The sequence below is a fragment of the Tricharina praecox genome, assembly GCF_024521635.1.
Source record: "Tricharina praecox strain CBS 144465 chromosome Unknown BZA05scaffold_14, whole genome shotgun sequence".
Classification (NCBI taxonomy): domain Eukaryota; kingdom Fungi; phylum Ascomycota; class Pezizomycetes; order Pezizales; family Pyronemataceae; genus Tricharina; species Tricharina praecox.
Window position 1 is genome coordinate 530,959 of NW_026250416.1, and position 22,207 is coordinate 553,165.

The 22,207-nt window shown below is 53.1% G+C and overlaps 3 protein-coding genes and 1 non-coding gene across 4 annotated transcripts; 3 read left to right on the forward strand and 1 right to left on the reverse strand.

Moving 5' to 3' along the window:
* Window positions 1–1,056: 1,056 nt before the first annotated feature.
* On the forward strand, window positions 1,057–3,522 carry BZA05DRAFT_400073 (S-adenosyl-L-methionine-dependent methyltransferase). The gene is made up of 8 exons (XM_051483857.1): window positions 1,057–1,484; window positions 1,569–1,650; window positions 1,727–1,881; window positions 1,998–2,016; window positions 2,087–2,124; window positions 2,215–2,355; window positions 2,541–2,963; window positions 3,028–3,522. Exons 1-8 carry the CDS (start codon window positions 1,471–1,473, stop codon window positions 3,092–3,094), a joined length of 939 nt encoding a protein of 312 aa, XP_051338933.1. The 5' UTR covers window positions 1,057–1,470; the 3' UTR covers window positions 3,095–3,522.
* On the forward strand, window positions 3,523–4,383 carry BZA05DRAFT_400075 (uncharacterized protein). The gene has a single exon (XM_051483858.1). The coding sequence runs from the start codon at window positions 3,793–3,795 to the stop codon at window positions 4,135–4,137; it is 345 nt and encodes a 114-aa protein (XP_051338934.1). The 5' UTR covers window positions 3,523–3,792; the 3' UTR covers window positions 4,138–4,383.
* Window positions 4,384–10,716: 6,333 nt separating this feature from the next.
* On the reverse strand, window positions 10,717–10,789 carry BZA05DRAFT_t202. The gene has a single exon. It is a non-coding gene; the product is annotated as a tRNA-Cys (tRNA).
* An 8,067-nt stretch (window positions 10,790–18,856) lies between these two features.
* BZA05DRAFT_61784 (uncharacterized protein) lies at window positions 18,857–19,834 on the forward strand. The gene has a single exon (XM_051488496.1). It carries the CDS (start codon window positions 19,210–19,212, stop codon window positions 19,726–19,728), a length of 519 nt encoding a protein of 172 aa, XP_051338935.1. The 5' UTR covers window positions 18,857–19,209; the 3' UTR covers window positions 19,729–19,834.
* Window positions 19,835–22,207: the final 2,373 nt, after the last annotated feature.

The following is a 22,207-nucleotide window of genomic DNA, read 5'->3' on the forward strand; positions in this document are numbered from 1 at the left end:
GAGGGGGAGTGCTCAGTGGTCGTGGGTGAGGTGGTGGTGGTGGTATGTAGTAGTGGTGGAGGTGGTGGAGGTGGTGGAGGTGGTGGTAGTAATCATGGTGGTGGTAATAGTAATCGTCGTGGTGGTGGTGGTGGTGGTGGTGGGATGGGATGGACGAGTCGAGTCAAGCGGTGGGTGGTTTGTGGTTATGGGATGGGGGCCGGCTGGCTCCTCTCGTTTACACGGCTCCCAGCACTTTGGTTTGGATCCTGCCTCAATCAATTCAGCGCATTCAATTCGCTCGCCGTCCCAATGGTTTCTCCACAACCACCACCGAGCATTCCAGGGTCCGTTCCTCCCTGCCATGGCCACAGCCAGCACGGCCATCATGGCTCCAATGTCCCTCCTTCCCGGCCCCATCGTGGCCCCAATGTCCTTCTCGCCCTTCGTCCTCCTTCAACGCCACCCCTCCACCAAACCTCCGAGCCCACACTCTGCCCGAGCCCACACAACGACTCGCACACACATCATGGCTTCCTTCCCTGTCGTCCCACTGCCCCAAGACCTTGTCCTTGCTCTCCGCTCGCAAAACAATCTCGCAAATCCGTATCCCACAATCGATAGGAGGCCAGCGTGGTTAGCAGACTTGACTCTGCCCGACATCCATCCTGTCCCCATCCCCCCATCCCATCCTGTCCTATACTACTACCGTGCCACTCCTCCTCCTCGCCCTCTGCTTCTTCGCAACCCCCAAACTACCAAAACACCCCCTCCCCCCAAACCACCACCCCAACCCCCAAACCCCAACCCCAAAATCAGCCAAAACTCGAGAACACTCCTCCTCGCCCTTCTTCACCGCTTCCCTTCCCATCCCATCCCATCCCACCATCTCGCCCCATCCATCGCCTCGAGCCCCCGAACAATAACTTATTTCGACACCCACCAGTCCACCACGGTCCACAAATCGCTTGCCATACACTGCAAATACAGTGCGCGTCTGCCTACTGCTCGAACACTGCCCGTTGACATCGTCCAATCAAACGCCCTAAAACGAACAACCCTCCCCCAAATATTCCCCCTCCCCCCCAGTCCCCCTCCCAATCCTCAAGGGCCATCCCTTCGGATCCACCACCACCCATCCCCTCTCCACCCCCCGCAAGGCTTTCTGTGTTATACCGACTTACTCACATACCACTTACCATTCACCATTCACCTGTCGCCCTGTCCCTCTCTTCAAACATAAAAAAAAAAACTTCGGATCGTCCCTCTCGATCTATCAATTATCCACTCACCTTCCTTCTGCCCTGTACTGCATAACCCAACCTACTGTTGTGCCACCACCCCGAACAGCTTTCTCGGGAAAGGAGTACCTAGCTTAAAGACTCCCAACGCCTACGTTTATATAACACCCACCCCAACCTCCCCGGTTCATGTCCGTTGCCCAAACAGACTCTCCAGATATCTTGTCCTGATCCAACTGCTGTCGTCGCAATGGCATACAACGGGTAAATAGACAACCACTCATTCATTCGGAGCCTCCCTCCAAATGTCTATCGTTCGCACGTAACTTACACTCCGTGGATCATTAGCATTGCCAACACTTACGAATTCGAGAATGGCCGACGGTACCATGGCTATCGCGGCGGCGCATACATGTACCCCAACGACGAGGTATGACGATGCCGTCCTACACGCTTTTCTCTCTCTCGGGTGATGCAGTACTGAGACTGGTCGTGTTGTTTGTTAGAGGGAGCAAGACAGACTCGACATCTTTCACAAAATCTTCCTGGTCGCACGACACGAGGAACTCCACCGGGCGCCCATAACACCCAACAACTATGGGCCAACCAGAATACTGGATCTCGGTACGGGTACGGGGATTTGGGCGATCGGAATGGCAGAGTAAGAATTCGCTCCTCTTCTTGTTCTTGTTCTTGTTCTTTTTGTTCTTTTTGTTCTTCTTGGAGAGGGCTCTGGTTGGACGGAGGACGCTCGCTGACTCGAATTTCTCGCTTTAGCACGTACCGCGACGCAGAGGTGCGGCCGACTCCATCGATCTCCGAGCGCACGAACGATCCCAACTGACGCACGATTTTTTTTTTTTTAGGTTATCGGAACAGACCTCTCTCTCATCCAACCGAAATGGTAAGAACACCACATCGATCCGCTCGCGATGCATATGTCTTCGACCTGGGCCGAGCTGTGGGACTGACACGTACCCCTCCCCCTGAATAGGATCCCCCGAAACCTTCGATTCCAAGTTGCCGACTTCGAAAGCGAATGGACGCTCGGCAAGAGTTCTTTCGATCTCATCCACCTGAGGAATGGCGCCGGCAGTGTGTCGAGTTGGCCGACTCTGTTTTCTCGAGTATTTCAGTAAGCGACCCTCATCCAACTGGTGGCGCCATATACAGCCCTTCCTGGGGAGGGGAGGGGAGGAGAAGGGAGGGGGAGTGGGGGGAGGGGGGGAGGGTGAGGGGTTGGAGTTCGCCACGATGACGCTTCTGTCGGTCGGCCGTCAATCATCAGAGCGATAGGCTAACTTTCTCTCCCTCCATCAGACACCTGAAGCCTGGATATGGTTGGTTCGAATATGTCGACATCGATATGGAGGCACGGTCGGACGATGGGACTTTGACGCGCCACCACGCGTTATCCCGGTGGCAGCAGTACGTGATGGACGCCACGGCTGCGGCCGGAAAGCCAATGGCATACGAGCACCGAACAGGGCAGCTGCTGCGCGATGCTGGATTCACCGACATTCAAGAAGTTGTCTACCAGCTGCCCTTAAGTCCATGGCCCGCAGAGACCCACCTCAAAGACTGCGGACGGTGGTACAACCTGGGCATGAGCGAGGGGCTCGAGGCTTTCTCATTGGGCCCATTATGCAGAGTCTTGAAATGGCCCCAGGACGAAGTCAGGAACTTCCTCAAAGATGTGCAGAAGGACATCAATTCGAAGCAGATCCATGCATACAGCAACATGTATGCCTTCCATTGCTTTGACTTGTTTTTGTCTCGAAATCTAGTAGCTGACGTTCAATGATAGACACATCTGGATTGCCCGAAGACCAGCCTCAATGTCCCCTCCTCCTCCGCCACCACCACATCACTAAAACAACGATAGAGGATCAACAACTTTTCTCACATAAAATTTTTCGATTTCCTTGGGAAGCAGCGGTAGCAGCAGCGGTGCCCTGTTTAGATTATGGAGTTTGTTATTTTTTGTTATTCGATGCGCGACCTACCACTTCTTTACGACGAGTGTCCTCATCACCGCCACCACCACCACCAACGGTGGGCCCGCTCGCTCGCTCGCTAACCATCTCCAAGATGGAATCTTGGTTTCTTTTTGACTTCTCCGAATGGTTTATTGGGTGGTGGGGGTGAGAAACGACAGTTACGGATTTTTACAGCTCGTTGCATTTTGCGGCTTTGCCTTTTTTTCCCCCTTTCTCTTTCGGAATGGATGCATTGATGACGAGTTTCTACCTGCATTTTTTTATACCCCATTATTACTTCTCTCACGCAGCATTCCCCCACCCACCCACCCACCCACCTTTCCTGTTTTCGCTTATTCTGATTTTTCGGACGGGAGTTGGGCGAGATCTTTCTTATTCACTCTGTATGTTTTTTCTCTTCCTTTTCGATCGATTGGGATCTTTTGGTTTTTGGGGGCAACACTCGTTTTTTTATCCGGAGAATTTTCCTTTTCCTTTTTGGTGGTTCTGTTGAACAGCACTCGCTCGCTCAGATGTTTTGATCTTTCCCTTCCCATCTCACTTTCGACGAACGGGGGAAAGATGCAAAATACATGTCATTCTGTGTCTGCGTGGCTGGCTGGGTTTTTGTTGCTGCTGCGGCGGAGCGGGCGGGGAGCGGAAGGGGGAGGGGGTATCTATTCTTCTGTTCTTTTTTTTTCTTGATGTGCTTTACTTTACTTTACCATGGCGTTTTGCTTTCCGATTTTGCTATAATGTTTGTGCTTTTTCAGCTAAGCAGCTTCACATCTTGCGGCTTCCATGTTTCTTCTTCCTCTTCTTTTTTCTTTTTTGTATGTTTCGGGCGTTATTTCTGTTGTTTGGGAAATTGGGAGAGAGAGAGGTGGATAGTTTTCCCGAGATGGAACTTGGAACTGAACTTGGAACTTGGAACTTGACACTGGGAAGTCGCTCTTGTTGCCTTTCTTTTCGCATACCTATCCGCCTACCGTACCTACCGTACCTACATTAAGTACTTGCAACAATGTGGCAGTGGCAGTGGGCAGCGGTATCGTGGTGCACTGTAACTGTACAGTCTGTACTTGCTGTGGCTGGGAATGAGCGCGCTGGCTGTAGCCTGTAGTTATGTTATCATAGCATGAAGAAGGAACTTCAAGAGCAAGCAATTGCAAGATCCAACCACCACCAGCATCATATTCAACAGCAGCATAACCAGCATAACCAGCATAACCAGCATAACCAGCACGCTCGCACAATGAACGCATGAACGCATGACCGCACGCCCGGCCGCCTGTATGTAGGCTGTGTGACGATCAAGATTCAATGCATCCGTAGGCACAACGCGATGTTTGCAAAACGATATGCCATGCGCTGGAGAGAAACGACCACAGCTATCTAATAGTAATACCTTTTATGCGTAATACCTATCATGCGTGATACCTACTACAAATCTACTCTAGATCTCACCACCCGGTTGGCTGGGATCTGTCCAGTGTCCGGTATGTATGGTATCATGGTATGCACACATATGTACGGCCCCGAGGCGGGTAGCAACATCTTGATCCGTCCGTCTGCCTGGCTGCCGTGATCTCTAGAGTACCGCGTAACATGTATGTATGTACCAGTCCATCAGCCCACCAGCAGAGCACAGCCGGAGAGGGCGTTTCGGCGACCTACCGTAAATACCTGCTCTACCGTACTTACCGAAGTACCGAAGTACCGAAGTATCGTACGGCGGCGTACCTACATGTACTTACCGTACCGTGCTACGGTACCTACCGATGCACCGTACGGCGGCGTACCTAGCTAAGTACCGTATGTACCTACGACTAGCTCGTTGATGAGTTTGGGAATTTGGAGTTGTGCAAGATCGGGCGGCGGCATGACATGGCATGAAAATGCGGGCGGGGCGACGGTTGTTGGAAAGGCATGCATACTTGTGATCCATAGGTATGCTCCATAGGTCCATATATTCATAGGTACCTAAGTACTTGGACATGCACTTTCTCTGGGAGTCTGGGAGTCTGGGTGGACGGTGTTCAATACGGTACATACATTCGTTAGGTACATACGGTCCTTCACGTCCGGCGGCAGCGGCAGCGGCGGCGGGAACGACATAACGATAGAGTAGCCACAGAGTATTATGCGATGGAGTAGCCGCGGAGGATGGATGATGCGACGAGTTCGACGCCCGATGCCCGACCCCGACCTCCGACCTCCGACCTCCGGCGCATGACCGGCAAGACATCGGTGACTCGGTGGAGATACCGTAGTTGCACATATACCACCCACCCCACCTACCCACCCCACCTACATAAATATTAAATACTTCATACACGGAGTAAGTAATCTATCTCAACCCGACTCCTGACGAGTTGTGCATCCCACATCCATCCCACATCCATCCATCCCACGTCCATCCATCCCACATCCATCTCGTCGTACCTAAGTATCTACGCATGACGGCCAGTCTCCAGATTAGATCCGATCCGATCAGATGGCCGGGAAGAACTGGCCGGGATTGATCTACTACTACTGCTATATATGTTATATCTCCATGATCCCATCGATACGGACCCGGCGGCTTGGAAGTTGGGGCTTGAGGTCAGAGGGGAAGCAGGACTGGAAACGATGGGCTGGGCTCTGTGGGCTCAGTCAGATGGATGGGTGGATGGATGGATGGATGTCTCAGATCTGGGCAAAGCGAGTGCGTGCAGACGGTTGGTTTTTGCTTTCTTTCTCCATAAGCTGAGTTGAGTTGAGTTGTGTTGGGTTGGGTTGGGTTGGTGGAGAAGATGTGATATGAAGTAGGTGGTTATATGAAGTAGGTGGTGATTAAAATGTCCCAGGCTATATACTTCACAATGTCATACCCGGAGTAGAGTACGGTACGGTACCTACTATAAACCTTGCCCTTTTCGTGGGACTGGGTGGACCGTGGTCCATTTCATACATACTCGAGCCGGGTTGACGTCGACGTCGGGCAGACAAAGCTTGAAGACCTATGGGAGGGCAGGGCAACCAGCAGCATCGCATCGGCAGTGGGAAAATACAGGGGTACTAGTTATAGTTACTCCGACTCGACGGGCCGGTACTCTACCGATCGTCGTGTCCCGTTGCAAATTCGTGGCTGCGTGCGTGCGTGCTGGCTGGCTGGCTGGCTGGCTGTGAGATGATGAGGTTTAAAGTTTTTCGAATTTTTGCCAAGGTGCCCAGTGTTTTTGCCTTTTGCGCCAAGAATCAACGGCGGAGGGGGGGAGTGCGACTTCCACTACTCTAGAGTGCGTATGATGATGATGATGCATACTGGTATGTGCCCGCCTCGCTCTCGCTCTCTCTCTCGGCCTCGTGGGGGTCGTTCGTCTCGAGTCTCGGAGCTGGCTGGCTGCTGACGTCCCACTGTGGATACCGTATGTTTGTAAGGAATAGGTACTTATCTACGATCTATCGATCGGTTTGCGCCGGGGCATGTACTATATCTACACACCTACAATCGTCAGATGATAGATCTTTGGTCTTCGGTCTCTGGCGCCGAGCCGGGCGGGAAAGATCTGACCAACTGCGGGCGGCGGGCCCCGAGTTGAGTCTTGCTTCGTGACTTCGTCCAGGACCCGAGCGGTGGCAGACTGGCCACTGCCCATTGCCCTGCCCACTGGCCTGGTACTCAAGCCGATACGGTACGCCTGCCTAAGCAACTAGCACTCGAGAGCCGGGTCCTTAGTTAGTCCAGTACTGGTCTGGTGGGAAGGGTGACGTGACCCGTTGCATTTCTGCCACGGCGTTCTCTATTCCAGTTAGAGGTCTGTTCCCGCTCGCGACACTACCGCACATACGGGTATATAGTGGCACTGCTCCCGGCTCCGTTCCTTGACGGTTGGGTACCGTGGGCCGTACTTGTGCCGCCACTCCACTACGCTACGGTACGGTACAGTGGGAGTCTAGTACTCTAAGAGGAGAACCCTCGGCGGATGATAACTGCAGAGCCATCTGGCGTCGGGCTTGAAGAGTTGCCGACGAAAAAGAGGAGCCGGTGTGTGCCCGCGGAGATCGCTGGCGCTACTAGTTACATGCGCTAACTAACTAATGGATAGGTACTTGGACGCTCCCTCTGGTAAGACCGAGACCGAGACCGAGACCCGTGCAGCGGGCAGCGGGCAGCGGGCATATGTAAACCACAATCACAACCACGTTGCGCTGCTGGGTACCTACATCACTACCTATGATACTCTATGTATGCACCTATCTGCCTAACGATCACCACGTACCTATGATGTGTATGTGCTCCTACATACATGCACCGCCTGCCCGCCCATGCACTACCTAGAGCAGAGTAATCGGTGAGGTGAGGTGAGGTGAGGTGAGGTTGAGCAGCCGAGACATATGCTGAACTTTGAAGTGCCCACTGCCCGCTCGGCGACCCGGGGCCGCGACGGATACAGGTGGGTGGGTACGTGCTGCATCGTCCGTACGGTGGAGAGGGTGGGTGGGTGATATCATAGGTACCCAAGGACTTGCCTACTCTAGCACACATATATACATAGCACACATAGCACACATGCAAGCACCTACGTTCCGGAACCCAAGAGCCAGGTATGTATGCATACATACCAGGTGTGGTATGCAATCGCGAACTCTGTGCTGTGCTCTGCGGTGGGTGGGAGGGAGCTTTTCTTCATGCGGGTGGGCACGCACAGTGTGGTGTGCTGTGTGGTGGTGTGAACTAGCCTGCAGATTAGGTTGCTGCAGTGCAGCAAAATGCAGCGATGCAGCAGAAAAGGTTTCTCTCGTTTCGTTGGTTGGAACTTGGACGCTGGGGGGCGCGTCGAATTCTGCAGCTGCAGCCGGCGCCGGATATGTCCTGGCTTTTGCTCTTACGAGTCGGAGAGAGAGAGGGGGGGGGGGGAAGCTCGGGCAGGTGGAGGAGCAGGTGGAGAGAGAATTTCCACTGACAGACAAAAAGCAAGCGATGGGTTGGTTGCAGTTTCATTTGCGGGGTTGTCGTGTGGGTTGGGGTTGTTTAAACGAGTGACACGCCATGGCGCCAATCACATCTTCCATCTTTCGCAGACAGCTGGAGGGAGGCCGATCGCAGAACGCCCGATCGGTGGGTCGGCCAGTCAGTCCCCTAACCAGACCGTCGGGAAAAATCAAACGGAAAATGGGGAGTGCAAAGAGATGGATGGGTTGGTTGGTATAAGGCAAAAACGCGCAAGGCAAGCAAAGCAACCAAGCAACCAAGCAAGCAAGGGCAACAAGGTCCCGACAACCCGCCAAACCAGCCAAACGAATCGGAACCGGTCTCGTGCTGCATACCTACCCCGCTCCAGCCTCCAGAACCGGAAAGTCATACGAATGAAACTCCGTCGATTGGGGGGCGGGGATATCTGTCAGAATGGAAACAAAATATTTGAAAAAAAAAGGGCAAGCCCACACGTGAGGAAAAAGAAAAGAAATATTGGTACGAGTGTACAATAAGTACCGTACATCATGCCGCATACTTACTTCAGTCGCACACGGTACTTAACAAGTACGTGCTGGCTAGCGAAACACGAGTGGCCACTCAAGTACCGATTACATAGTGAATAACTAGTAGGATCGTGGCTCGCATGCAGATCATCTCCAGAGGCGAGGTGAGCTGAGAATTCCGATCGTAACGCGGGGTGAATCTCCAGTCAGATCGCGCGACGCACATAATGTCACTCGTCTGAGTGGCATTCATGTCTGTGTCCGACAACGCTCTCGACGGAAAATCCACAGACCACTGAAATATCCACCCCCATGGCCAGCCCCGGTTCAATCCATGTTGTTCCAGATCGAAAATCTCGACGATAGATCTCCCCCCCCCCCAACCCCACCCCGTACATACATGGTAGCTTGTGATACCGATTGCATGCAATCTTCCTACCTACATCCTACCTACATGCCTACCGGCGACCTGTGGGGGAAGGGAGGGGGGCCACGGCGACGAGATCGTACGTTGCGTACATATACACGCGCACTCCTGCCCTCCCCCCTCCCCCCGCAGGAGGTTATGTAGGCGATGGCACCTCAGCATGGAGCCGTGGCATCGGCACCCGATCACATCCCACCAAGTAGAGTCGGCGTTGTCTCCGGCAGGATGAGCCGTCCAATTGCACCAGCAACGTTGCGCCATCAATCCCGGCCGCCGGGTTCACTACCACACACACACAAACGCACACACTCTCTCGCACCCACACCACACCCACCACGCACCCACACATCGATGGTGTATGTCTCTCCCTCTCTCTTTATCTATGTGTGTGCGTGCCATCCCACGACCACTCGACCCTCAGACCCAGATCCGCAAGGAGGCAGCCAGAGGCGAGCCAGATCCGGGAGCGTCCAAGCGATTGTCAAAAAACAAAAACAGTATCGATCGATACCTACCCGCACACTTCCGATCGTTCGGGATGCGCACGTACTCTACTCTACTCTTCCTCGGCCGCCACTGCTCTGGCCTCCCCGCCCCGTCTTGCGCCGCCGCCGCCAGGACGTGAAACCGGCCATGAGTCATGAACTCGACGGTGCAGTGCGGTGCGGTGATTCGGTGGAGTAAGCCACTCTCCCCGCGTACAGGATATGCTCTACGAGTGAACGAAGCCCCTGCATATCCCTTCAATCATGATGATCATATCCACATATGTATGATATCACGACGGAAAGATATACCGTCCCCCCCCCCCCCTCCAATCCGTTTCGTTTCGTTTGCTCAGCGCACTGACCTACTCTACATACATATCGGGGGACCCATCAGGAAGAGTACATTCAGTGGTGTAACAGCGGCAACATGGCTGTGTCTGCCATCTGGTCCGGAGGTAAGGAGTGACGGTGCGCTCAAGGGGCAACAAAAGCACTCCACCAAAAAAAGAAAAGCCCGAGTCGAGGCGAGTCTTTCCAGTGCTAGCTGGCTGGCTGGCTGGCTGGCTGGCTGGCTGGCTGGCTGGCTTGGTAGTATTCTGGTTACCAATGTAGGACCTAGAGGCGCAGGTGCAATTCCGATAGGCGCAGGTGCCAGGTGGTCGACGCCTCGACGGTCGTAGGCGATGTAGGCGATGTGGCTGCAGCAAATCATCTATTAATGGTATATATGATGTATGTAATATGTATGCATGCATACACATACGGCACACGATGGGCGTGGTTTGTGTAGGTAGATCCCACATCGGCTGGATAGGGAGGATGGAGGGGTACGTACGTACGGCCATATGTATGCAACTGTGTTATCGGTCGGACCTCAGCCCGCCGGACGGAAGGAAGAGAGTGCCGCGGCGGGCTCTCGAATATGCCGTTTGATCCAGCGCCCCAGCACTCCCATGGACGAGAAGATACCCCTCCCCACATCCAGATTCCGCCCTTCGCCGTAGAGTACAGTGCCAACTTCCAAGCCCGCCAATTGACTTCAAAGTTCAAACCTTCCTTCCTTCCTTCCCACCATACAAAGCCCAAAAAAATAAACAGATCACATGCGCCTTGAATGGATGCATGTCTGTGAAGCTAGCTCTGACCCCGATTTGAACGAGGGACCTGTCGATCTGCAATCGACCGCTCTAACCCCTGAGCTACCAGAGCGTTGATGGAGGTCCGAGCGATGTGGTGGTATATGCTATAAATATCACTCGGTAACTAGTAGTTGGGTTCGAGGAGACGATATTTTATTCATAGATATCACTGGAGTAAAATTATTCCCGGATATATGTCGCGCAGTGCTTAGGCGGGCGTTTCGTTGCGATTAGAGAAAGAGAGATATACCTTGTAGAGAGCGAGAGAGAGAGAGTCTCTCAAGTTCGCTCCCTCCACGCTCGTCGCTGACTGCCCTTGCCATCCACAGTGCACACTAACTACATCCGTTTGCTCGCGCCGACAGCTCTTCCATCACTCCATCACTCCGCCACGCTAACTAGTCTCTGCCGGGCTTCGTCGGCTTCGAGTCGAGCATCACGTCTTTCCAAAGATTGGAGGAGGAGGAGAACAGGGACAGAGACAGACAATGAAATGGCAAACGTATCATGTGTGGGACATCGCGGCAGCGCCGGGCATAAACTAGCCCGAAGTGGCGGCAAATGCGGCGAAGGCGGCAATACGAGGCACAAGGGGGAGAGGGGTGTTGAAAAGTACGAATGAATTGAGTAGAAAAAGTCTGAAGGACGAGCGAGAGGACATACAAGAAGGCTGTTAGGTGGCCAGTGCCCGCCGCCACCGCCGTCGTCATGACCAAGTAACCGCCTATGCAACTACTACGCAACGAATGACTCGATATTACAACAAGGGGCAACACCCCTGGAACGAGTGAGCGAGGAGGGAAGGGCGGACCGAGTACGGTTCCTACATAGTTGGGAAAGATTACGTTGGTATGGGACAGACCGAGGAATCTATGTAGATTTCTCCCTCTCCATCCCGCTTCTTTCTCCGTTATGATTTCTTTGGTGCGCTCTGTACTGTGAGGGACGGCCAGCCTCCAGGGCGGAGGGCAGGGGCACCACAAAGAGCCGCCTACGGACTGAACGAGATCTGTTAGTGGACGGGACGATATTATGGTGTTGTCTGGGGGGCGGGGCGTGAGCTATGAAGTGGAGGTGTGGGGAAGAAGGAAGTAGAATACATGGAGCTAAGCGTTAACTTGATCATACAGTGGCACTCGCAAAGTCTGGAACTGGGTGTAATGCACCATGGAAGCTTTCTATATTTACAGAAATCACAACATTTATCTACCTATATACTGTCTATTGTACATATCTCAAAAGCGAGATGCAACCGGTTGCCTACAGCCTCGAATCCCGAATCCCTCCAGTACGAACCGGAATCAAGGTCCTCTCGTCGAAATCCTACTCGCAATTAGCCTGTCGTGCCTCCTTGGGTCATGAGAATACCTACCACGAGCACACCCAGCAGCTCCCTCCCAGCGGCCCTAGCCAACACCTCCAGATACATTTCATCCTGGGCACCCAACGTTCCCTCGAGCAGCCTAGCCTTGATGCACTCCAACCTGACCTGCAACCTCTCGACCTCCTGTACGGCGGGGGGCTTCGCATGGAACTTCTCATAGCCCTCGAACTTGACCTTCGAGCCGACGATAGTGGTGCCGGACCAGCTCCAGATCCCGACGACATCGGACTTGAAATCCACGTGGTTCTCGTGGTCGTCCGTGGCGTTTTTACCGGCTTTGACGTACGCGCCGAAGCGGTAGCTGTTGCCGGACTGCACGCCCGGCGTGCTGGAGAGGTCGACGATGTCCTCGCTGCCGGCAGCGAGCGTCGGCCCGCCTTCCCACACCGTCCGCCCCCCCGCTGAGTCCTTGATCAGGAAGTGAACGACGGCGGCGCCAGAGTTGCGCAGCTTGAAGTAGCGAATGGATTGGTTGTGCGGGGAGGAGTCGTCGCCGAACATTTTGGATAGATTGGAAAGAATGGATATATGGACTGAGGATTGGGGATGGAGGACTGAGGGCTGGCGATTGACGATTGGTGGTGGCATGGTGGACGGTTTAAGAGTAATGAGAATGAAGGAGAAAGGTTAGAATGCCTCGAGTTGAAGGAGAGGTTTGTCGTCATTCGGGCCCAGCGAAGTCGGTGCTCGTCTGTGCTCATATGGGCGTGAAATCCGGAGCTCAGGAGAAGGATGCAGTTCTCTGCTGGAGACGTCAGGGCCCGGTTCGTAAACGCCATCCGGCGGAACCGTGGATGGTACTTGGGAGCCGAACTATCTACTCCTCCACCCGTGATCACTCACCGGTAAGGTTATATGCACTTCCCGTGCTCACCTGGAATAATCCGTCATGATCTAGATGGGCCAAATACACTACGACGAAGCAAATCACTCACCACGGGGGTCGCAATAGGCGGGAGGGCGGACTTGGGCACGATATGGTCGTCATCATCCCCAATTGGAGGTTGGAAGTTGGTGCCTCTAGACGGCCTTTATCGAGAGACACCGAGACCAGGAAAAAATAATTGTACAATCTAGCCTGCGAAGGTCTGCGGTTCAAAGCACGGCTATGGGGTCGGGCTCGAACAACGGCCTGGCACCGTTGAATCAGTCCATGACTTGGTCTAGAAGATTGATCGTTGCTTACCGAAGGAGGAAAAAACTCAGGAAGAAGATCGTCCGTATGTGGAACTTCGGCCCGATGTCAACCATTCTCGAGCACGATGTCCGTGCATGTAACCCTATGCTAGCTATGACGACATTTCAGTCACCGTCATTCGGGAGGGTGGAGTACATAGCTGCTTTAAACTTTCCAAGTGCAAGCTTGTGGAAAGTTATGGCTGTCGATGGGCGGTGCGGAAGTATGATCGTACGGACGGGAGGTAGAGAGAGAGATAGACGGTGAACAAGTGATTGAATTGACTGACTACTTGGTTGAGAAACAAAAAGAGCGGACAACATAGACGGTTTATATACAGCGAGAAAACAAGAAATGCAGTACTATACTGGACGACACCTGTCTTCTAATCCTCGAGTCTTTTCTTCCCATATTGCGTGTTGCGAATGGCCATTGCGAATAGCCACTGCGTGTCTCACATTACGCGTCCTAGCTTTTGAGTTCGCCAGGCTGTGACGACGTAACTTTCTTCAATGGCTAGAGGGTCTACCAATCCAGGGAGTCTCTTGGACTTTAAAACTCTGCAAGATGCGTCACCATTCCCCTCTCTCCCGACTACAACAATGGCACCCCCTCGTGAAGATTCAATATACCAATGGTACAGAATCAGCCACAGTGCAGGCTGACGGAAAGGGGAACCATCTCCGTGGTTGTAAATGATCCGGGCTCGGCATTTTACGATACCGACGACAAGAACGATTTTGGCAGCCCCGTCAACCCCCAAAGTCCCCCCTTGCCGGGGGTCCGATTGGGTTTGGCCGGGTAGTACAGGCATTTTCTTCATCTATACATACATCTACATATATTCAAGATATTTTACGTTCCTCCGATGGATTAAGCGGGTTCGTTTTCAGATGGAAGGAGTTGTTGCTTTGCCACGAGTTTGATATACTTCATGAAATCACTCATAGCGTATCACGTCGTTTGCAGGGTGGGTAGGGTCGTTACTCAATGCGGCCGGTAGAAGTCTGCAGACGCGTGCCTCAACCTCGATGAGAGCGGCAAGTCGCATGCCCTATTCGGGAAGCTGCTTCAGCCGCTGAAGAAGATCCCGCCTCGCATGTCCCGCTTCGGGCGCTCGGTTTTCTGCGCGGCAGATTCTGTTGCTCCACTACACATCATACATATCTTCACGATAACGACGAAGAGTAAGCGCCGAAACAATACCACGAGGTTCCTACGGGAGAGGACAGAATATACATACAGGTACACAACACGTGTGGTGCAAAGATGGTGGAGATATGTAGCTCGCGGTATCTGGCTGGCCGCTGGCCTCCCTACGACGGTTGAGGAGACTTATTTCCTGTGGCTGTTAGCCCGCCGCGTCCATGTGGCGCGGTGCAGCACTACTCTACTAGGTATTGTTCCAGTGTCGTACGAAATTCGAACCGCATCGAGCCTCTTTTAATTTCGGCCCGATCGCTTACTGTCATGTCAGCGAGAGTGCATCCTATTCCTAACCCCCGGTACCGGGTCGGCCCCCATGGAATCTTCGCCGGGCCGGGACGACTCCAGGGAGACGACAACACCTGGCAAGACAAGGCAAGGCGGTCTGAGTAATAACCTTATCCGCCCTTCCGGTTTCGTCTATAGGGCCTTGCAGCTTGATTCTTCACGATACCTGGCAGGATGGCTGGTGCATATGATATCACGCGCGTCTTGGGCCAGCATGCGGCGGTATCGTATGTATAACACTTTGAGTGAGAGACGGGAGCACGCCAAATCGGAGAGGGTGGTGCGGATGGAAGAGGCGATGGTTTTCCTGGACCGGCTGCAATGGGAGGCGGCCGAGGAGGCGGCACTGGTGGCGGGCAGACAGGCAGAGCAGGGGGATAGTTAGCGGTGTGTTTCTTTGAGTCTGCAATTATCGTGTACTTTCTAAAATCATTGGTGTGATCCATCATTGCTGCGTACCTAGGCGGATCGCAAGTCAAGTGGCTCTTTGTATTGAGCTGGTTATCCGGGCTGCAGACGGGCGAGAAAGAGAGTGTGTACCTCGCAATACCTAATCTAGATTATGAGACATGCGATCAACAAACAAACAGGAAATAAAGACACTTTGATTACGAGGCAAGATGAGACCGACCCAGACCTCGGGATGAATTCTCTCCCGCGAACAGTTTACCCTCCAACGTCTAGAGTCGGACGGTGGATTTGCAGCACCTTTTGCCTCCTTCTCCTCCTCCTCCTCCTCGTGGGCTAAATGCAAACTACAAGCTGTTATTCCACATAATGCTGATGGTATGAGGCGGAGGAAGACTCCTTCTATGGGTTGAGGGAGTATACACCGAGTGATGGGGCGTGATGGGAGTATAGTGGTATTAGCGTGATGCATGAGTCTGAATCGACAGCGGTGGGGGAGGGGTAGGGACTTGAAGATTGCTCGGTCACAGTGTTCTACATAGTCCGGTCTGGACTGCAGTCCAGAGGTTTTGGCGGACTGCATGAAAATAGTCCGTCCAGTCTCAACACCTTCCAGACTGACCCAGTCCAGTCCAAGCCTCCGGAGGGACTACGAAAAGCAGTCCAGTCCCTTCCGATGGAGAGCACTGCTTGGCCGTGGGATGGAGGAGTGTGTGTGGTTCAATTGGGCCAGCATAGACGGTGGAGTATGTACATACAAGGGGTAGACCAAGGGAATTAGGGCTGGCAAACATGCTTACTAATTGAGAGAGGTAAGGGGATTATCTTGCAGCCGACAGGAGTTATAGAGCTATGAAGGACTCTGGAGTTGCTCGGGAGGCTGTGATTACTGCGGTGGTGAATCCTCCTGGATATCTGTCGTTGGCGAGTGCAGTATGATGAGCCAGGACAAACCTACCATCGAACGCACCAATCTCGGGATCTGGAGACTCACTTTCCACTTACCGTTGGCGCCCACGCCAACTTTGTTCCTCACATCCGGCCCGAAAAAGCCGGACTTCTTAGGCGGCCCGAACTGCCCAGCCCACATCCCGAATACCTCCCTTTTTCTAAAGTTGCTATACCTAATGCTTGCGAGCCGAAAAACAGCTCATTAGAAAGCCCCTCCGGTGGATAAATTGTACTTACAAGACGATGTGTGTTATCTTTCTCTCATCGATTTGCGGTTAAATCTATCTCCAATGCCCACCTTGGACCTCAGAGATCTAATCTTCGACGCCGACCGAAACTGGAGGGTCTGCGGGGTGGTGAAGACACAGATATCGGTAATCATCAGGATTCGAACAACGAAGTTAGAAACTTTTTGTAGAAGTCCAATCCCTCACTACAGCAAGTTTTTAGTAATGAATCTCCGGCATTCAGACCGGTCTGGGAGCAGTGGAAAACCGAGTGAAATATAGTGACGAACAATTATGTCCTCAATAGGAAAGTGGACCCGAAAAGGACATCAATCTGGCAGCAAACCGGTACCGAATACCCACACGAGAAGGTGTTTTCCTTTCGATTGGATATGACCCGAACTAGATACTCTGGCATATACCTAACCGTGGGTTCGGTATGTAAGCTCTTCGGTAGATCCATTGTAGGTACCTACTACGTATCTAGGCTGAATGGATGAGCTCTTTCGGTCTCGCATCCTGGCGCGGCTCGATGGGTGTGGGTTGCAGCATGTCATCGTCACTTCATCGATTCATCCCCCCTCCCGACCAGCCACCACGCAATACATACGCATCCACACCCAACTGCCGGCCGCCTCCCCCGATCGACGTTAACCAGTTAACCGTTCACTCACCGCGTTCATTCGCCGCGTTCATTCGCTTTCCATGGCCTCACCGCCCTCCCCGCCCCCCGCCCCCGGTGCCCTTCACGCCGCATCGTCACCTTTAACCCACGCGCCCTTCCCATCCATGCATCCATCCATTCAGGCCCACCGTACATACATTCGTCAGGCATTCCGACCGTAGTGCACTCACCCGACAGACAGACAGACAGACCGCCTGCCTTGCCTTGCCTTGCCTTGCCTTCGCGCGATCGATACGACGGCTCGGCCCGGGAATGATGGGTTCTTTGTCAGCATTTTTGGAGTACCTACTCTAAGCGACCCGGCCCTGCTGTGGACGCGCACACACGCGGCAGATACAGATACAAAGACAGCTGATATGCAGCGATATCCGCCCCATCTACCCACCTACCTATCGCTCTCTCGCCCTCTCGCTCGCTTTCGTGCTGTGCTCGGTACATCTACTCTAGATATCTCGGAAATGCGGGGCAGTATCCATTCCGCCCTGGGGAATACATACCAAACCTAGAATCCCAAATCTCCCCAGTAAGGACTCCCGGTTGGGCTTTATGGGTGTACGGCACGACAACAACCAGGTCAGTCAGTCAGTCAGTCAGTTCTTCCTACCACCACCCACCACCATCCCATAAGCAGGACATGAAGAAAACCTAAACTCGCACCCTTCCCCTTCTGCCCCCACTCCTGCCCCCAGCTGTGGTTTCCCCCCTGTGTATGGGAAGGAAGGAAACCCGCCCTCCGCGGGTTGTGGTTTTTGTTTTTTCCTCTACTGGGGGGAGATAGCCCTCCCGCTGGGCCTGGTCTGGTCCGGTCTGGACGGGTATCCCGGTGCCCGAACACACAAGCTGCGGACTCTGAGAGCTAATCTGATCTGTCTCGTTACACTCCCCTTGCCGATTGATTTGTATCTTGCACGCGTTTTATGGATGAAGTGGTTGCTGACCTATGGGGGTAGGAGGAGGGGGTGGAAGCGGGAACGGTGAGCGGGAAGCAGAAGGGCGGCACGGTTATCAAGCTTTGCATTTGCGTGATGCATGTCTCCGTCGTATCCGTACGATATCCAATCTTCAGCTCCTCTGTGTACTCTATAGTACCTACATCCCGTTGCTTTTTTCCTTCTTCAATCGGACTCGACAACCTTCACGGAGAATACTACCTACACCCTACATGCCAGGCGCCCCGCACACCTCCTCGATCACAAAATCATTCGATTCGCTGGGACCGCGCAGTGGACAGCCCCTCGATGGTCCACGGTCCACGGTCCATGGATATCCAAGTATGTGTCATCGACTCTCCAGCAGAAGCAGCAGCAGCAGTGGACCTGTCCATCATCCATCTCACAACACGTCTAGCTGTTTACCGAGTTCGCACCCCTCCACCCCGTCAAAGTTTATCTCACCCGGGTTCATGGCACCGGAAACGCCCCCTTCGGCAGAGCCCGATTCTTGGGATGAGGGGATAAAGGTTCTTGGGATGAGGGGGAGGGGGAAAGGGGAGTGGTGAAACCAGACCATCTCCGACCATGACGGAGTGGGAATGTGGACCGAGAATAGGAGAACGAGAACGATGGGACCTGTCACCTGCACGGTGGGGGGTTGATACATGATATGGATGGTACCTATGGTATGTACTCTACCTGGGTATATCGTATGTACTCTACATACATTCCAAACTCCACCTCCACCGCCCCCGCACCCCCGCGGGGGTTTTATTAATGCCCTTTTTCCCGCGCTCCTTTTCTTCTTCTTTTTTATTTCTTTTCCTTGTGTATTACTTTCTTTTCTCCCCCACTGAGTCTAGTTGTGCTCTAGATTGCGCACTCGGAGCATGAGATAGATACTCTGGTTGGTGCCTTCGAAACGGCGATGATGAGCTGCGCTCTTCCCGCCGGTGCCGCTCGCGGCCCATTCACCATCCCCCCATCCCCCTCTTCTCATCCCCTCTCCTCATCCCCTCATCCCATCTACATACTAACCATACACATGTACGACTCCATTGAGCAAACCGTCCGTCTATACACATTTCCCCATATGCCATCCCTGCGTAGCTCCAGCTTGGCGGCAGAAAAGGCGGCTCCACACGTGATTGACGACGCATGCGCGCACCTGCAGTACTGTACTCTACTGTACTCTACTGTACTCTAATCCGCTCGACTCGACTCTACTCCAAATGAAGCAATACTGTTTGGATTGGGAAGAGGAGGAGCAAAGTGCCGTGTTAATGGGGAAAGATGCTCCTGCCTTCGCGGCAGTTGGGCGGCGGGGAGACTTCAAAAGCAAGCAAAACACACAACACATCGTCAGTCGGAATTGGAGCTTGCAGGCGATGCGCCGAGGCTTTGGACCACGTATATACATATGTGTGTACTTTATTTTCATCGTGATACATACGATGGCGATGGTGTTGACAGTTGTCGTTGTTCACCGGATTTCGTTCCGTTTCCTGCGATGTCTATGCGAACGTAGTCTACCCCGCTCTCCTCCATCGCTCCATCGTACTCGCCAAAAAAAAACTTTCTATGTGCTCTGTATGTATGTAAAGGTACGTACAGCGAATACATATGTCGGCACATATCCTGCATACATACCAACTTTTTTTCTTCGCGTCGGTGAAGAAGAGGGACGCAACGACGACAAAGTCGATGAGCGTGCAGGAAAACCTTTACCGTGCATCGCGAAGATGCCATGATGGGATGCCATGCCATGCCTTGGGATGCCATGGTGCGGTGTGGTGCGGTGTGGTACGCGGTGCAGTGCACGGATCATCTGCGTCCCCGAGCGCTTCGTCGGCGGTGGTGGAGTACCAGCACACACACATAGCAGCGGCAATGGGTGGTTATGTGAGTGGTTTTGCTTTTTTTCCACTTCTACTGATGATAGTTGGGAGCCGCAGGCAGCCCAGGCAGGCAGACGGGCGGACGCCGGACGAACTGTGGTTATGTCCGTCCGAGATCATCAGGAGCTGGAGTGGAAGTCCGAAATATCATATGTAGAGTACTGGTTAGTACAGTACGGTACCTAACCTGCTAATAAGTTTGCGCGCGAGAAGTTGCGGCCAAGACTCAGGAACAGCCAGCAACACGAACAGGAACAGGTGGGGAGGGGGCTTTTCCTGGATCATTCTTCCACGAATCCGCTTCCACCGTACCCATCTGCCGAGTGTACACCGGCGCGAGTGCTTCAGTCCATCGCAAACACCTCGTCACCCGATGGGCGATGGACAATGGACGATGCGCGATGGGAGTGATTACGCGCGGATGGAATGCGAAAAGTGAAATGCGCAAATGCGAAAAAGAAATGCGAAAAAGCGAGCAGTTCGATGCGGCGGGCCCGGGATTACTCTACTCTACATAGTACCTGCTCTGGACTCGAGAGGTGCCTATGTATACTCTACAGGTATCATACCTAAGGCATGTGCACTCACCTACCCAGGTATGCAGCACGAATCTCGATGTCGTCCGCACCGAGAAGCATCCGGGCCACAGACTACCTACCCACAATCGCGAAGATCGGCAATGGCCATCCAAGACCCGGCCGACCGAGCGAACGACCGACCGACTGGCTCAATATCCGCAGCGCTCAATATCCGCAGGAAATTGGCGCTGCAGCGACCCACGGCGAAATTTGGGGATTCTTCAGGGAGATTCTTCAGGGAGATTTCCTCCATCCACCCATCCTTCCTTTTTTTCCTTCGCCCAGCCCAGCCACGACGACGAACCCGGACGGGGCGTATGGGTTTCCTTATGTAGAGTAGGTACAGTACTCTATGCGCTAAGCAGGGATCGCGCTGCACCGGTACCAAGGGGCCGGAAAACGATATCCCATATCCATATCCATATCCATATCCATATCCATATCCGAGTTTCTCCTCCTGCTCCTCCTCCGTGACCAAAAAAAAGAACATCTCGCGGCCGAAATTGTACACTACTACGGCATAGGTACATATGGGGATGTGATGGGATGTGATGGGTTCCCTCGGGTTGCCGGTCCTTGGCTCCGTCCCGAGGGTGTGGATTGAGTATTTCATACTTACGTATGGGCAGTAGGGAGGTTCTAACTAAAAACAAAACTAACAAAAAAAACTGCACCGTGCTTGCCGGGACTGCGAGAAACAAACTGATATCCGAGGTTTAGTTAGGGTGTACGATGTAAACTTTGTGGATACCTTCGGTACATATCTGCTAAGTGGTACATATGCAACTGTGTATGTAGGATGCTTATCGAGCTCCCTCCGGAGTGGATATGTATGGTATAAGTTATGTATGCAGTTAAGCGGACCCAAGTTCCAACTGGAGGGGGGAAGAGGAATCTGGTGAGGTATCATACAAAGTTTGGGTTCTTACGTTAGTCCAGTCCATGCTAGTGTTTTTCGGTGCCGGGAGGTGCTCTACATAGCTTGGGGGCCAGATATTTCACTCTATTTCATGCGCTGGTGGTGGGTGGTGGGCGGTGGGTTGATTTTGATTTTGACACGAGAGGCTTGCGCGAGAAGGTATGGTTCTTTCCGACAGAACAGATGCATGAGGACGCTCGGGCTTGTCCTGGTGGTTGTGGATGGAAGTCGTGAATGCAAGTGGAAGGACAGTTGTAATTTCGGCCTGTCGGACATACATACATGTTACTTGGGTAGTTGCATAACTACATGCATACCTACCGATGGGCGGAGGATAACTATGGCTGGTAGCTAGTATGATCATGTGTAGAGTAGAGTAAATGTGGTGGATGAAGTGGGATTGGAGGGTTGATTGCTGCGGACTTTTTTCCTGGTAAAATATGGTAGATTGCTGTGGATATTTTCTCTCGTAAAATGTGGTGGATTGCTTCGGACTTTTTTTCTTCTAATTTTGCTGTGCTTGCCTTTGCATATCGTATGTCGGTTTTTTCTTCTGTACGATGGGAGCGTGACGACGACGACGACAATACGACATGTACGATGCGGGTTCACAAGCTCATATTCACCGTGCATCGGTTCACATCCAAGTTCCCTTCCCTTCAGCCGGTAACTATAGCAGAATCCGCAGTAAACCACTATACATTATGTATGTACTCCCCACCGGAAAGCACATGCAGATGACTCCTCCACGACGCTCATCACAGGCTTCACCCCCCAAACCCCAGACCACACCACACCAGACCAGACCATCGTGGACGCCGGACGGTCCTCGGTA

Bases quoted from the DNA above. Each gene is read 5' to 3' on its own strand.
- BZA05DRAFT_400073 (XM_051483857.1), top strand. The intron at 1,651-1,726 runs GTATGACGATGC...GTTGTTTGTTAG, and splicing joins ACATGTACCCCAACGACGAG to AGGGAGCAAGACAGACTCGA. The intron at 2,125-2,214 runs GTAAGAACACCA...CCCCCTGAATAG, and splicing joins TCTCTCATCCAACCGAAATG to GATCCCCCGAAACCTTCGAT.
- BZA05DRAFT_400075 (XM_051483858.1), top strand. From the start codon at position 3,793: ATGTCATTCTGTGTCTGCGTGGCTGGCTGGGTTTTTGTTGCTGCTGCG.
- BZA05DRAFT_61784 (XM_051488496.1), top strand. From the start codon at position 19,210: ATGAAGCAATACTGTTTGGATTGGGAAGAGGAGGAGCAAAGTGCCGTG.